At 66.1% G+C, this 14630-nt stretch overlaps 3 protein-coding genes and 1 pseudogene across 4 annotated transcripts; all 4 read right to left on the bottom strand.

Annotated features, from left to right (window-relative positions):
* Positions 1-83: 83 nt before the first annotated feature.
* Positions 84-2990, bottom strand: SUOX (sulfite oxidase). The gene is made up of 4 exons (XM_065043550.1): positions 2722-2990; positions 2480-2522; positions 2245-2392; positions 84-1650 (listed from the first exon to the last, which is right to left on the bottom strand). The coding sequence occupies exons 2-4, from the start codon at positions 2509-2511 to the stop codon at positions 220-222; spliced, it is 1611 nt and encodes a 536-aa protein (XP_064899622.1). The 5' UTR covers positions 2512-2522; positions 2722-2990; the 3' UTR covers positions 84-219.
* A 149-nt stretch (positions 2991-3139) lies between these two features.
* On the bottom strand, positions 3140-8151 carry RAB5B (RAB5B, member RAS oncogene family). Its single transcript, XM_021298136.2, has 5 exons — positions 7919-8151; positions 6097-6248; positions 5370-5492; positions 5172-5265; positions 3140-4288 (listed from the first exon to the last, which is right to left on the bottom strand). The coding sequence occupies exons 1-5, from the start codon at positions 8079-8081 to the stop codon at positions 4173-4175; spliced, it is 648 nt and encodes a 215-aa protein (XP_021153811.2). The 5' UTR covers positions 8082-8151; the 3' UTR covers positions 3140-4172.
* LOC135576723 (5S ribosomal RNA) lies at positions 7146-7264 on the bottom strand (annotated as a pseudogene).
* Positions 7981-13832, bottom strand: CDK2 (cyclin dependent kinase 2). 2 transcript variants are annotated; one of them, XM_065043559.1, is made up of 7 exons: positions 13523-13832; positions 13371-13448; positions 12517-12637; positions 12272-12442; positions 12093-12194; positions 11455-11658; positions 7981-8190 (listed from the first exon to the last, which is right to left on the bottom strand). In XM_065043559.1, exons 1-7 carry the CDS (start codon positions 13636-13638, stop codon positions 8032-8034), a joined length of 951 nt encoding a protein of 316 aa, XP_064899631.1. In that variant the 5' UTR covers positions 13639-13832; the 3' UTR covers positions 7981-8031. The 2 variants fall into 2 exon arrangements, with proteins under 2 accessions (XP_064899631.1, XP_064899632.1); XM_065043560.1 differs by lacking the exon at positions 7981-8190 and adding an exon at positions 10893-11361.
* Positions 13833-14630: the final 798 nt, after the last annotated feature.

The raw sequence follows: 14630 nt of genomic DNA, 5'->3' as shown, positions 1-14630 counted from the left end.
GCAGAGTATCCAGGGGCTGTGGGGGCTCCCCGTGGCCACCCCCGTGTCCCCGTCCCCCCCCGCTGCCCCCGGAAACCACCGAGTCCATAAACCCACAATCTTTATGGAGCCACTTTCACACATTGAGGGCCATAAAACACGGCGACCTTTGAGCCGCCGGGGGCGGGGAGGGGGGGGGGGACACAGACAGACAGACGGACGGACGCGCACCGCGCGTGCTCAGCGGGTGACGGTGACACGCACGCGGTGCCAGGCGTTGCTCAGCACCCCGCGCAGGTTCCAGATGGCGGCCACCCCGTCGGGCTGCACGTTGTAGCTCCCGTCCACCGCCTTGCACACGATCTCCAGCTCCGTCCCCGCCGCCACCGGCGCCCGCAGCTCCCACAGCCGCCAAGCCCACGCGCGCCCCGGCACCGGCCGCTCGCCCGTCAGCCGCGCCACGCGCCAGCTCCGGCCGCCGTCCAGCGACACGTCCACCCGCACCACCTCCCGCCCGCCCCCGCTCCACGCGTAGCCCTTGACCGTCAGCTCCCCCGCCGGCACCGCGGCGCCGGGGCGCGGCTGAGTGATGGCCGACTGCACCGGCAGCTCCTGGATGGCCGGCGCCGTCGTGTAGTCCACGGTGTCCCAGTCCACGCAGGGGGAGAAGCCCTTGTAGTCGTTCTGCTGCCAGTGGCTGGGGCTCTCGGCCGCGCTCACGGCCACGCGCCGCAGCCACTTGACGCTGCGCGCGCCCACCACGCCGGGCACCACCACGCGCACCGGGAAGCCGTGGTCGCGCGGCAGCTCCCGCCCGTTCATCTCGTACGCCAGCAGCACGTCGGCGCCGGCGCTGAGCGCGCGGGCGTACGGGATGGACGCGCCGTACGGGGCCCCCCCGGCGTCGACGTCCAGCCCTTCGAAGCAAACGTGCCACTCGCCCTCCCGCTCCGCCGGGAAGCCGGCGTGGAGCAGCACGTCGCGCAGCCGCGCTCCCCCCCAGCGCGCCGTGCCGATGGCGCCGATGTCCCACGGCAGCCCCTTGACGGGGCGCACGCGGCTCATCTCGGCGCGCCGGTTGCCGGCGCACTGCAGCGTGGCCGTCACCTCGTGCTTGGGGAAGCGGCTGCGGAGCTCCGATAAGGACAGCGATAACGACACCCCCCCCGGGCCCTCCACCCGCAGCCGGTAGGTCTCGGGGTCCACGGCCGGCACCGGGAGGTGGTTGCGGGTGAAGAAGAGCTCGTTGGGCGTCAGGAAGCGCTCGGCCAGCAGCTCGGCCGGCGGCTCCGCGTTGAACGGCTTCTGGCTGTTGACGCGCAAACCGGGGTGCCGGGGGGGGTCCCCGGCGAAGGGGTCCCGGATGTCGGCGGGGGCCGGCGGCGCCTCCTGGGGGTCCAGCTCCCCCACTTTGTACTCACGCAGCAGCTCCAGGACGTGGGGCTGGTTGTGGACGCCGTAGAGGGCCCAGAAGGGCTCGAGGGCTCCGCCGGCCGCCAGCAGCAGCTTGTCGGCCCCCCCCGGGTGCAGCTCCACGAAGTCGGTGACATCGAAGACCTCGGTGCCGTGGGTCACCCAGACGCGGTCGCCGGGGGTGCGGTGCCGCCCGACGTCCTCCCGCGTGTACAGGGGGAACCGGGGGGGCGGGGGGGCCTGGGCCGCCTGGGCGACCTGGGGGACCCCGCTGACGTCAGTGGGGAAGCTGCACCCCAGGGACCCCCCATCGCCGTCACCCTGGGGTGACCAGGGGGATGTGGCATCCCCCGACACCCCACTCCGAGATATGGGAGGGGGGGGTCCCAGACAACCTGGACACCCCTGTGCTGCACCCCGTGGACCCCATCTCTCCATGACCCTGGGGTGTCCCCCCCAAAACCAGCACCCCAGCAGGGTGACGGGGGGATGTGGCATCCCCTGCCCCCCCCCAGCTGCCTCTGAGAAGAGTGATGGGGGTCCCAGAGGATCTGGACACCCCGGTTCTGCCCCCCCGGGACCTGCTGTCCTGGTTCCGCCCCCTCCCCCCCCTCCAGGATTCAGACCGTCCCCCTGGCCGGGATTCAAACCTTCCCCCCGGTATCCAGACCCCCCGGTGCTGCCCCCCCACCCGGGACCCCCAAATCCCGGTGCTGTCCCGCCGGGACCCTCCTATCCCGGTGCTGTCCCTGCCCTGGGATTCAGCCCCCCCCCGAAATTCAGCCCTCCCAGGGGTGTCCGCCCCCCTCGGAGGCTCCGGGCATCCGGTGCCGCCCCCCCGGTCCCGCTCACCCGCCGCCGCCGTTCTCCGTAGGCCAGCGCGGCCCCGAGGCCCAGCAGCGCCGCCAGCACCGGGGCCGCCCCCCGACGACCCCCCGCGGCCGGGCTGCCGGTGGGGGAGCGGGAGCAGGGCCGGCGGGGCAGCGGCAGCGGCGGGAGCCTGCGGGAGAACGGGACTGAGACCGCGAACGGGCACCGGGGATCGGCACCGGGGCTCCGCGGGGACCCCCGAGGGGGCGGCTCGTACCTGCGCCCGGTAACGGCTCGGAGCAGCAGCATCGCGGCGGCACCTGCACGGGAGAGCGCGGCTGTGGTGGCCACCGGGGACCGGGCACCGTTATCGGGAAGCGGCACCGGCGGAGCCGTCGCTGCCCCGCGAAAAGCGGCCACCGGGACCCACGCGGGGCATCCCCGCTCCTCGCCACCCTCCTTCGCTCCGGTGTCGCCGCCCCCAGCCCCGTCCCGGCCCCGGTTCGCCCCGTTACGCACCTGCGTTACGGCTCCGGTAGCGGCACCTCCCGCCGCTCTCTGCCTCTTTAAGAGAGGGGCGACGGGCGTGGCCTCGCCCGGTGGCCACGCCCCCACCCGCGCCTGGAGGGGCTGTGTGGGCGTGGCTTGGCCCCCGTGGTGGGGTCCGCCGGGGCGGGGTTTAAAGGGGCAACAGCACCGAGCGGCTTAAAGAGGCAACGCGGCGGGGATTTAAAGGGCCAGCGCTGCCACGGGAACGGGGGGAAACCGGGGCCGGTCCCGTTTTTCTCCCCGGTCGACCGAGGAGCCGCCGTTCAGCTGGAGGGACCGAAAAGCCCTATCGGGGCAAGGCGGGGGCGTCTCAGGGGCTGGTGGCAGCGGGCGGGAGGCGTCGCGAAGCCAAAGTCAACCCCCCCCGCCCCAAAATCCAACAAGGACCTTGTTTTCCTTCAATTTTTTTCTCGTTTACTTACATTAAATACAGCGGTTGTTGAGTTCTGTTATCATGATTTGTTATTCGAATGCGACGGAGGAGCTTTCTCAAAGAAAACAAACTTAAAACCCAAAGAGGAATAATTATGGGAGAAGAAGCGAGAAAGAGCGAGAAAAGCTGCAGCGTCCCCCGTTTGGTCTGGGGTGGGGGGCGCGGGGGGATGGGGGTCACCGCTCGGGGTCCCCACACACCCTGGTTAAAGAGTCATCAATATTATGGGGGGGGGGCTCCGCCAACCGGACCCCACCCCAAAGTAAAACAAAGCCCAAGCCGTTGCCTGTGGGGGGTGGGGAGGGGGTTTCTCTGCCCACCCCCCCTAGGGGGGGGTTTCATTGGGGACGGGTCCCTCCACCCCACAACCCCAGCATCCCCCGCCCCCCCCCGCCCAGGACCAAAGGAAAAACCACCCCAAAATGGGGGTATTTCCAGGAGTAAAGTGCAAACCAGAGATCGGGGAGGGGGCACGGGGTACAGGGGTACCCCCCCCCCCCATAAAACACCCCCAGGCACGTCCGATCCTCCAGCAAAAAACAACAAAGGCCACCCGGGAAGAAATTGAGGACGCTGCAGCTTTTCTCCCCCCGGCAGCAAAATGGGAGAAACGGTGGTGGGGGGGGGGAAACAAACCCAAAATAATACAAATTATAAAGGAATCCACGACAGAACCCCGAGTTTTCCGGGGTCTCCGGTTTGTCCAACGTGAAATAGCAGAGGGGGGCGTGGGCGGGAAGATGATGAAGGGAGAAAAAAAACCAACAAAACAACCCCAAAACGAACCAAAAATGAGAATATCAGGGCGCTATTTGCACCTATAATACAAAGTGAAGAAGAGTTTGTCGTCCTCTGTTGGTTTCTCGACGTTAAGTCCCCGGCGGCTCTCGGTGCTGACGGTGTCTGGTGGCGGTTTCGAAGCGTTAAAAAGTGCCGTTAAAGGAGGGAGGGTTTATTTTGGGTGGGGGGGGGCGCTCCGGGGTCTTCCTCAGTTGCTACAGCACTGGCTCCGGCTCTGCGGGTTCTGCTCGTGCAGGTCGACCCCCCGGCTGCGGCCCCCGGCGCCCCCCGTGCTCTGCGGCTCCGTCTTTGGCAGCTTCTTGGCTATGGGGGGGGAAAAATGGGGGTGATGGGGATGGTGACGTTCACCGCGGTCACGGAGCCTCCCCAGGGCTGAGGAGCCGTTACCTTCGAGCTCTGGGAGGGAAAAGGCTCCAGCTCTGCTTGGCCCCCCCAAAACCCCTCTGGACCTTGGGCAGACCCCCCAAAACCCCTCCTTGGCCCCTCACTGATGGCCAAGAGGTCATTGATGGCCAACAAGATGTTGGTGATGGCCAACAACCCCCTCTAGGGATTGAGAAGCTGTTTCCTTCGAGCTCTTGGAGGGAAAAGGCTCCAGCTCTGCTTGGCCCCCCCAAAACCCCTCTGGACCTCAGGCAGACCCCCCAAAACCCCTCCTTGGTCCCTCATTGATGGCCAAGAGGTCATTGATGTTCATGGCCAACAACCCTCCCTGGGGATGAGGAGCCGTTTCCTTCCATTTCTCAGAGGGAAGAGGCTCCAGTTCAGTTCAGCCCCCCAGAAATCCCTCTGGACTTTGGGTAGACCCCCAAAACCCCTCCCTGGTTCCCCCCTGGCCCTCATTGATGGCCAAGAGGTCATTGATGTTCATGGCCAACAACCCTCCCTGGGGATGAGGAGCCGTTTCCTTCAAACTCTTGGAGGAAAAAGGTTCCAGCTTTGCTTGGCCCCCCTAAAAACCCCTCTGGACCTCGGCTAGACCCCCCCAAAACCCCTCCCTGATGGCCAACAAGATGTTGGTGATGTTCATGGCCAACAACCCTCCCTGGGGACGAGGAGCCGTTTCCTTCGAGCTCTTTGAGTGAACAAGCTCCAGCTCTGCTTGGCCCCCCCAAAACTGCTGTGGACCCTGTGCAGACCCCCCCTCAACCCTCAAAACCCCCCTCAAACGCCCCCATCCCCTCACCGATGGCCAAGAAGAGATCGTTGACGTTCATGGCCGTCTTGGCCGACGTCTCCATGAACAAGAGGCTGTTGTCGTCGGCGTACGCCTGCGCCTCCTACAAGAGACGGGCGAGGGTCTGGTTACCGAATTCCCCCACCAGGGTGGGGACGGGGACGGGGACAGGAGGTGACAGCGTCCCCCGGGGGGGGTGACACTCACCTCGTACTCCACCATGCGCTTGCTGGCCAGGTCGGCCTTGTTGCCGGCCAGGGCGATGACGATGCTGGGGCTGGCCTGGCGCTGCAGCTCCTTCACCCAGGTCTTGGCGCGCGCGAAGGTTTCCTGCAAATTATGGGGGGGTCAGCACAAGGGGGGGGACATAGAGACCCCCCCCCAAGACACCAGCACCCCCGGAGCCGCATGGGTTTTGCTACCATGGGGTTTAACCACAGTGCTGCTTGTTTAATTGGTTAATTAATGAATGAAGGGACAGAGTGAACCCTGAGCAAGATGAGTTCAATGAAGGGCAGTGGAGCTGGGGAAGGAGGTTGAGGTTGGAAATTAGGGAAAATGTATTAATTAAAGGGTCATTGGGCATTGAACAGGCTGCGCAGGGCAGTGGTGGAGTCACCATCCCTGGGGGGTTGAACAGACGAGGGGACACTTTAATGACAGCGTCAGGGTAACAGTTGGACTCGATCTTTGGGCTTTTCCACCCAAAATGATTCAGTGATTCCACGAGCCAAAGACACTGGGGGCTCTGGAGCATCTTCCTGAGCAGGAAAAGACGTGAGAGCCGCGGAGAAGCCGAGAGGGACCGTGTTGATGTGAGAAACATCTTGAGATGATGGACCCAACTTTGTCAGGAGGGGCGACGGGCACAGACCGAAACACGGGGAGGGGAGCGAGTGGGTGACCCCCAACCTGTCCGTGAGTCTGTCCCCACCTGGTTGGTGATGTCGTAGACCACGATGGCGGCCTGAGCCCCCCGGTAGTACATGGGGGCCAGGCTGTGGTACCGCTCCTGCCCGGCCGTGTCCCAGATCTCGAACTTCACCGTCGTGTCGTCCAGGCAGACGGATTGTGTGAGAAACGCGGCTGTGGAGTGGGGGGGGGGAACCAAAACCAACAGCGTTAGCATCGCCCCGCTCACCCCAATGCGCAGCGGGGACCTTCCACACCCCAAATGCAGAGCTGGGGACACCCCGACCCCTCAGCGGGACCGGTTGGTGGAGGAGGCGTCAGTGACATTGTGACAAAATCACATAGATTAGGGGGGTCGGTGTTTTGCTCCAAACCAAATCTCCACGATGCTTGTGAGCTGCGGGTTACACCACCGCAATTAAAAGCCTTTGAAAATGAACTGAAATACGTTCATTTCACAGTATCACAGTGTGTTTGGGATTGGAAGGGACCTCAAAGCTCATCCAGTGCAATCCCCCCATGGAGCAGGAACACCCAGATGAGGTTACACAGGAACCAGGCGGGTTGGAATGTCTGCAGAGAAGGAGACTCCACAACCCCCTGGGCAGCCTGGGCCAGGCTCTGCCACCCTCACCAGGAACAAGTTTCTGCTCAGATTTAAGCAGAACCCCCTGTGTTCCAGTTTGCACCCATTGCCCCTTGTCCTGTCACTGGTTGTCACCAGAAGAGCCTGGCTCCATCCTCCTGACACTCCCCCTTTCCATCTTGATCCCCAGGAATGAGTCCCCCCTCAGTCTCCTCTTGTCCAGCTCCAGAGCCCCAGCTCCCTCAGCCTTTCCTCACACGGGAGATGCTCCACTCCCTCCAGCATCTTGGTGGCTGCGCTGGACTCTCTGCAGCAGTTCCCTGTCCTGCTGGAACTGAGGGGCCACAGCTGGACACAAGATTCCAGGTGTGGTCTCCCCAGGGCAGAGCAGAGGGGCAGGAGAACCTCTCTGACCTACTGACCCCCCCCTTCTAACCCACCCCAGGTCCCATTGGCTTCCTGGCCACAAGGGCCAGTGCTGGCTCAGCCCACAGCACCCGGGATTCCCAGCTGGTCTCCCATCCAAGTACTGACCGGGCCCGACCCTGCTTAGCTTCCAAGATCAGATGAGATGGGGCATTCTCAGGGTGCTATGGCTGTGTATATTATATACATATATATATGTTCCCCAAGTATATCCTGATAGTATCTGAACTAATCCCTTTTCTCAAGGGCAGAGCAGAGGGGCAGGAGAACCTCTCTGACATACTGACCCCCCCTTCTAACCCACCCCAGGTACCATTGGCTTCCTGGCCACAAGGGCCAGTGCTGGCTCATGGTCACCCTGCTGTCCCAAGGACCCCCAGCTCCCTTTCCCCTACGCTGCTCTCTAATATGTAATTTCCCAACCTATACTGGAACCTGGGCTTGTTCCTGCCCAGATGCAGGACTCTACGCTTTCCCTTGTTCAATTTCATTAGGTTATTTCATTTGGCCCCTAACGCAGCTCGTAATCCGCTCCCGCTGATGCTAACGCATCGAGACCACGGGACAGCGCTCAGTGATGCTCAACACCGATAAACCACATCGTTATATTGTAAAAACACATCGAAACGGCCTTAAAAACAACGGCGGGGCGTTTCCTAACGCCGCGAGCCTCTCGGTTGAGACCCAACGCGCTCCCAGAGCGGCGCGGGGATTCGTTTTGGTGGAACCCGTGTTGATGTGCAAGTCGGGGTGTCCCCCAGTGACCCCCCCACGGGGGTTCAGATTTAAGGGGCGGTTCAACCGGCACGGGGTACAACCGCGTGCGACTCACCGCCGATGGTGCTCTCCTGGTACTCGTGGAACTGGCCCTTGACGAAGCGCAGCACCAGGCTGGATTTCCCCACCGCCGACTCGCCCAGTAGCACCAGTTTGAACTGGCAGATCTTACTGGGCTGGGACTGCCCGTTCGGCCGGGCGGCTCCTCGGCTGCTCATGGCCTGGTCGCTCCTGCCGCTGCTGCCGGCGCCGCGCGCCCCGGGAACCGGAGAGCCGGGAAGGCACCGAGGGGTCGCTGGGTGCGGGGCTGGGGTGCGCTCGGCTGTCCTGGGGGGGGCAGAGGGGAGATTTTGGGTGGAAAACACCAAAGATTGAGTCTAACCGTTCACCATCACTAAACAACCCCAAGAACGTCGTGTGTTCGACCCCCAAAGGGATGGTGACTCCACTACAGCCTGTTCAACACCCCACAGCCCTTTGGGGCAGAAATCACCCCAAATGTGCCCCCTCAGCCTCCCCTGGTGCAACACGAGGCTGTTTCCTCTTCTACCAGTTGTTTTCCCAGTTTCTCCAGCATCACCTTCATTTCATCGAATCACAGAATCATTTCGGTTGGAACAGACCCTCAGGATCATCGATCCAACTAGAACCCAACCCCAGCACTAAACCTAAACCTCGTCTAAACACCTTTTAAACCCCGCCCAGGGATGGTGACTCCAGCACTGCCCTGGGCAACCTGTTCCAATTCCCAACAGCCCTTTAATGGATAAATTCTCCCTAATTTCCAACCTCAACCCCATTCCCCAGCTCCGTTCCCTTCTCCGAACTCACTCCAGCACCCCAAATGTTCTCTCCATCCTCCTCCGGCTCCACCAAGGGATTAAGATGAGATCACCCAAATTCAGCTCCTTACAGACCATCTGGGGGTCCAGACAAGCCGCAGCCCCCCCAGGACAAGGGGATTTTCCCCCCCAAACCATCACGGCACCAGGTGAAACTCAACGGCTGCGCCGATCTATAGAACCCCACGGCTCTTTTTGGCGCAGCGATGATCGCCACGAGCGAGATTTAAGAACCAGGATGAACCCCCCGTCCCAGGGAGGCAGCAAAAGGCTCCCCCGGTGCCCAACGAGGTTCGGGGAGCCCCACGGAGCCCCCTCGCTCCATCTGGGACCCCCGATGGCACCGGGAACACCGAGAACAACACCGGGAACACCGAGGGCAGCACCGGGAACACCGAGGGCAGCACCGGGAGCCGCGGATTCCCGGCTGGGAAGGGTTGGGACATCCCGGCTGCGTTAACCCCCTTCCCACCCCATCCCAACCACATTCGAGGGCTCAGCCCGATGCGGATTCACCCGGTGGGTGCTGCAGGGTCCCGTTATGGGGGTTCCCAGTGTTTGCAAACGGAGCCGGTAGAGCTGCCAAGCCCCGTACTGTCGCCCCATGGCTCTTGGAATCGCTCCCAAGCGAAGGGTCTTCTGGGGGGGGGGCGCAGAGCAGCATCCGTGGGTCCCCAGCAGCACCGGGGGGTCCAAGCAGCGTCCATGGGTCCCCAGCAGCGTCGGGGGGTCCCCCCGTGTCACCCCCGCCCGGCAGCGGGTCCGGAGCACAAGCAGGTGCGGGACGGAGCCCCGGGTGCCGACACGGGGGGGTGCGGGACACGGGAGCCCCGCAGCCCCCCCCGGGGCAGAGCCGGGGGCTCCGTCGCTCCCTCCCCCGCTCCCCAAACGGGCGGGTTTGACACCGGAGCCCGCACACCTGGGGGGGTCATGGACCCCCACAGCAGCGCCTCGGTGACACCGGGAACCACGTGACACAGGGCGCCCCCCGAAAGGACCGAGACCCCCACGGCTCCGGGGGCGGCCGAGCCGCGCGGGCTGCGGGCATCCAGCTCCCGGCAGCCCCGGTCAGGGGGACACGGCCCGGCCCGCCGCTCCTCCCCCGGCCCCGCACGGCGCCGCGAGTCCCGCCCGGACCCCGGCGCCGCCCCGGAGCTCCCGCGGCCCCCGGAGCCGCCCCCCGGAGCCGCCCGGTCCCGGCCCGGCCCCCCCGGTACCTCGGCCCGGCCCGTCGCGGCCCCCGAGCGCACAAACAGCAGCTCAACCAAACCCTCCTGGCGCGGGGCGGGATTAAGAGGCGGGTCCACCAATCGACGGCTAGCAGCGGGGTGGCGGGCTCGCCCCTTCCGCTCGGCTGAGCCAATGGGAAAAGCGGAGAGCGCGTCGCTGTCCCGCCCCGCATAGGAGAGCCAGTTGACGGCGGGGAAGGGGCGGATGGGCAGCGCCTCGAAGCCAATGGGCGCGAAGGGAGCGGCTGGCCAATGGTCAAGCTGGACGTCACGAAAGAGGCGGGGTTTAAAGTGAGTGAAGGGGAGCGAGGCCAACAGGAAGCGCTGTCGAGTATGGGGGCGGCACCAACAACAAATAAGGTGACTTAAGGGGGAGGAACCCCGCAGGGGCGGAAGCCAATTAAACGCAGGACACCGGCTCGCTGCCCAATCACAGGGCAGAAAGCGCCCAGGCCGACCAGCCCGAGGCCAGCGGCGCGATGAGTGGCGCGCCCGCTGGGCGGTGCCTCGCGGCCAATCACAGGCGCCGCTCTCCGTGATTGGCAGCTCGGGAGCCGCGACCTCGGACCCCGTGGCGGCAGCGCCCTCGTCTGGGGGGGCGGGGCCCGGCTCGGCCAATCACGGCGCTCCAGAGCGGCGGTAGGCGTGGCCACTCCAGGGTGTGGCGGTGGGCGGAGCCTCACGACGGTGGGCGGGGCGAAGGTGGAGGGGGCGCTGGGGGCTCCTATGGGGACATATAGTGGTTGGGGGGGACACATATGGGGCTATGTAGAGCCACCGATAAGACCCGTGTGGGACCATAGGGTCTGGGGGGGGGGTCTGGGCACCACTGGGGGTCCCCCGGACACCTTTGTTGGGGGGGGGGACACGCACACATGGGACAGACCCTGTGGGGTGACGGTGACAGGGGTGTGGGCCCCCACCCTCCCCCCCCAGGCCTCAGACACAGAGTCGGATGTTGGGTACAAAATTGCAGAAGTTACAAAAAATCGAAGAAACCGCGGGGGGGGCGCTGCAGGGGACCCCCCCATCGACCCCCCAATAATAGGAGGAGGATGGGGGGACAAAGGTGCTCACCCCCCCCCCAAAGCGCCGCTCCCAGGGCCCCCCCGGGGGGCTGTAAGTGCCGAAAGTCCAGGCGAGGCGGGGGGGGGCACCTCGCTGTGGCGGGGGGGGGGTCCCCACACCCTATCCCGGGTTGGGGTGTGGGGAGGGTCCCGAGCCCCCCAGGACAGCCGTCACCTCTCCCAGCGCAGCGATGGGGGCACAGAGTGAGCTGGGACCCCCTCATACAGGGTGGGGGGGGGGGGGGGGGGTGACGCTCAGAGCCGCAGGTGGGGGACAGCCCTGGTGACATCGCGGAAGAAGGGGTGTCCCAGCGCCGCCTTGGCCGAGATGCGCTTGTTGGGGTCGTAGTGCAGCATTTGCTGGGGGACGAGGGGACAGTGAGGAGGGGGGGGGGTCCCAAAAACCCCCGACCCCCCCCCAAATTTCATTCCCCCCCACCCCAATTTTCTCACCGCCAGCAGCTTCCGCCCCTCCTCGTCCAGGGGGGGCACGACTTTGCCGAAGTCCTGCCGGGCCCACTTGGGGAAGCTGGGCTTGTAGTCGGGCATGGCGGTGACCCCGGGCCAGGCGGCCTCGTCCGGCGTCCCCAGCGTGCGGAAGATGCGGAACAGCTGGTCGATCTCCGAGTCCCCCGGGAACAGCGCGCGGCGGGTGATCTGGGGGGCGGGGTCACACAGAGGGGGGTCACCGTGACACCCCCGCAAAGAACCGGGTCCCCCCGGGGGTGTTGGCGGCACCCGGGACGTCCTGCCCTTTTGGTGGCGAAGCGCAGAGCGGATGGGTCCCCCTGCATAGGGGGGGGTCACATGCGGCCCCCCCCACCCCGTGAGCCCTCACGCTGGCCCCTCGTGACCCCGTTTCCCCCCCCCCTCCCCGGGTGGTGGCGCGTGACGCTGACCTCTGGGGGGGCTCACGTGGGCCCCCCCCCCCCGCGCCCACAAAGCCCCTTTATTCCCGGTGACGCCAGGGCTGAGCCGCAGCGGCGTCACCGCCACGGATGCGGGGGACACCCCGATGTGTGGTGACCCCGGTGTCACCCCGGGGCGGGGGGGGGTCCAGGGGGGCCGTGCACCCCCTGCCCATCACTCACCATCTCGGCAAAGATGCAGCCCAAGCTCCAGATGTCAACAGCTGTCGAGTAGTACTTGCAGCCCAGCAGGATCTCGGGGGCTCGGTACCAAAGCGTCACCACCTGCCGTAGGGACAAGGGACACGCCATGGGCACCGTGTCCCCCCCAAACCGCCCCCCACGCCCCCCCCGGCACCCACCTCGTGGGTGTAGGTGCGCACGGGCACCCCGAAGGCGCGGGCCAGCCCGAAATCCGCCAGCTTGATGGCGCCGTCGGCGTTGATGAGCAGGTTCTGGGGCTTGAGGTCGCGGTGCAGCACGCGGTGAGCGTGGCAGAACGCCAGCCCCTGCAGCAGCTGGAACAGGTAGCTCTGCGGGGACGGGGGGGTCAGCGGGGATGGGGGGGCCAGGAGTGCCCCCCACCCGAGGCTGGGACCCCCCACACCTTGATGAGGGGCAGCGCGATGCCGCTGATGGAGGCCGAGTCCATGAACTTCTTCAGGTCCTGGTGCAGGAACTCGAAGACCAGGTAGAGCTTGTTCTCCGTGTGGATCACGTCCAGCAGCCTGGGGGGGGCAAAAGGGGGGCAGCGCCTGGGCCACGGGCACCCCGTGGCCACGGGACACCCCGCGGTCCCCCACAGGCAACCCCACAGCCATAGGACACCCCGTTGCTGTAGTCACCCCATGGCCACCAGACACCCCATGGCCACCAGACACCCCATGGCCACCAGACACCCCACAACCCTCCACGACCACCAGACACCCCATTGCTATGGTCACCCCATGGCCACAGCAACCCATAGTCACCCCACAGCCATGGGACACCCCACAGCCCTCCATGGCCACCAGACACCCCACTGCTATGGTCACCCCATGGCCACAGCAACCCACAGTCCCCCCCCAGCCATGGGGCACCCCACAACCCCCCACAGTCACCCCACAGCCATGGGACACCCCACATCCCCCCCCAGACACCCCATGGCCACAGCAACCCATGGTCACGACCCCCCACAGCCACGGGACACCCCACATCTCCCCATGGCCACCAGACACCCCATGGTCACCCCACAGCCATGGGACACCCCATTGCTATGGTCACCCTATGGCCACAGCACCCCACGGTCACCCCCCTGCCATGGGACACCCCACAGCCCCCCCATGGCCAGAGCACCCCATGGTGACGACCCCCCACAGCCACGGGACACACCACGGCCCCCTGACCCCCCCAAGGCAGCACCGGGCCAGAACTAACGCTGTGACACCCCCAGCCCCCCCGGAACCCCCTGGCCCCGCTCACTTGACGATATTGGGGTGATTAAGCTCCTTGAGCAGCGAGATCTCCCGGATGGCGGTGCTGGGGACACCCTCGGTTTCCCTGCGGGGACACGGGCTGAGCTCCGGTGCCCCCTCCCCGGTGGCCCCCCCGGCCCCGGACCCCCCCGGACTTACGTGTCCAGCCGGATCTTCTTCAGCGCCACCACCTCCCCCGTCACCTTGTTCCGGGCCTTGTACACGACCCCGTACGTGCCCTCCCCGATCTTCTCCACCTTCTGGAAGTTCTCCATGGGGGGGCGGCTCCGGGGGGACCCCCGGTTGGGGGGACCCCGGGCCGGGGAGTGTCCGGGGCGGCCGCGGGGAGGGGGGGGTGGTGTTGTCCCCAAGTTGGGCGGGGGGGTGTCCCCGGGGGTCCCTGGGAGGGAGGGGGGGGGGGGCGGTCCCGGGTGCGTGGAACGATCGCGGCCGCCGCTTCCCCCCCGATCGCGCAACAACGTTGGCGGCGGCTCCGCCCACCCCCCCCGCCGCTTCCCGCCTTCCGCCGGCCACGCCCCCCCCGCGCCCTACCATTGGTTGGGCTCTCCGTGACGTCGCGAGAGGCGCGGGAGATCCCTTAAAGCGATAGGCACACCCGCGCGGGGCGGGGCGGCGGGGTTGATCCCGCACCGTGGTTGGGGGGGGGGGGGGGGGGGGGGGGGGGGGGGGGGGTGTTCATGAGAGGGGGTCCCGGAACCGTCTGTGCCCGATCCCGCCTGGGTCAGCGGGCGGTACCGGAGGAACCCTCGCGGGCCCAGAACCAGCCCCACGGAGGGGGCCGCGGCGGCATCGGCGGGGGGCACACACGGGGCTTTTGGGGTGTCCCGGCACCGTCCCGCACACGGCGTCCCACGGGCACGGTCCCATACACGCGGTCCCACGGAATCAGACCCGGGCACGGGTGGGATCCCCCGGGCTGGGGCCGGTTTGGAGCTGGAAACGCGCCCCCCCCCCAGCAGGAAAAATCGGGGTCCCCCGGCGTCTGGGGGACGGGGGTCCCTGTCTGTGTGTGACTTGGGTCCTCTGTGGCTGAGGGATCAGGGTCCCCCCGTGTGTGCGGGACGGGGGGTCCATCTCGGGGTGGGGGTGGTCCCCCGTGTGTGCAGGGTTGGGGTCCCCAATGTGGGGGAAATCGGGGTCCTCCTGCACCCCATCGTGCACAACAGGGTGGCCCAGGCTTGGTGCGTCCCCATCCCCATCTCCCAGGACATGGGGACAAATCCATGTCCCCGGGGCCACCAGGACT

This window comes from Columba livia, chromosome 29 (assembly GCF_036013475.1).
Source record: "Columba livia isolate bColLiv1 breed racing homer chromosome 29, bColLiv1.pat.W.v2, whole genome shotgun sequence".
NCBI classification, from domain to species: Eukaryota; Metazoa; Chordata; class Aves; order Columbiformes; family Columbidae; genus Columba; species Columba livia.
This window is presented reverse-complemented; position numbering and strand designations above follow the sequence as displayed.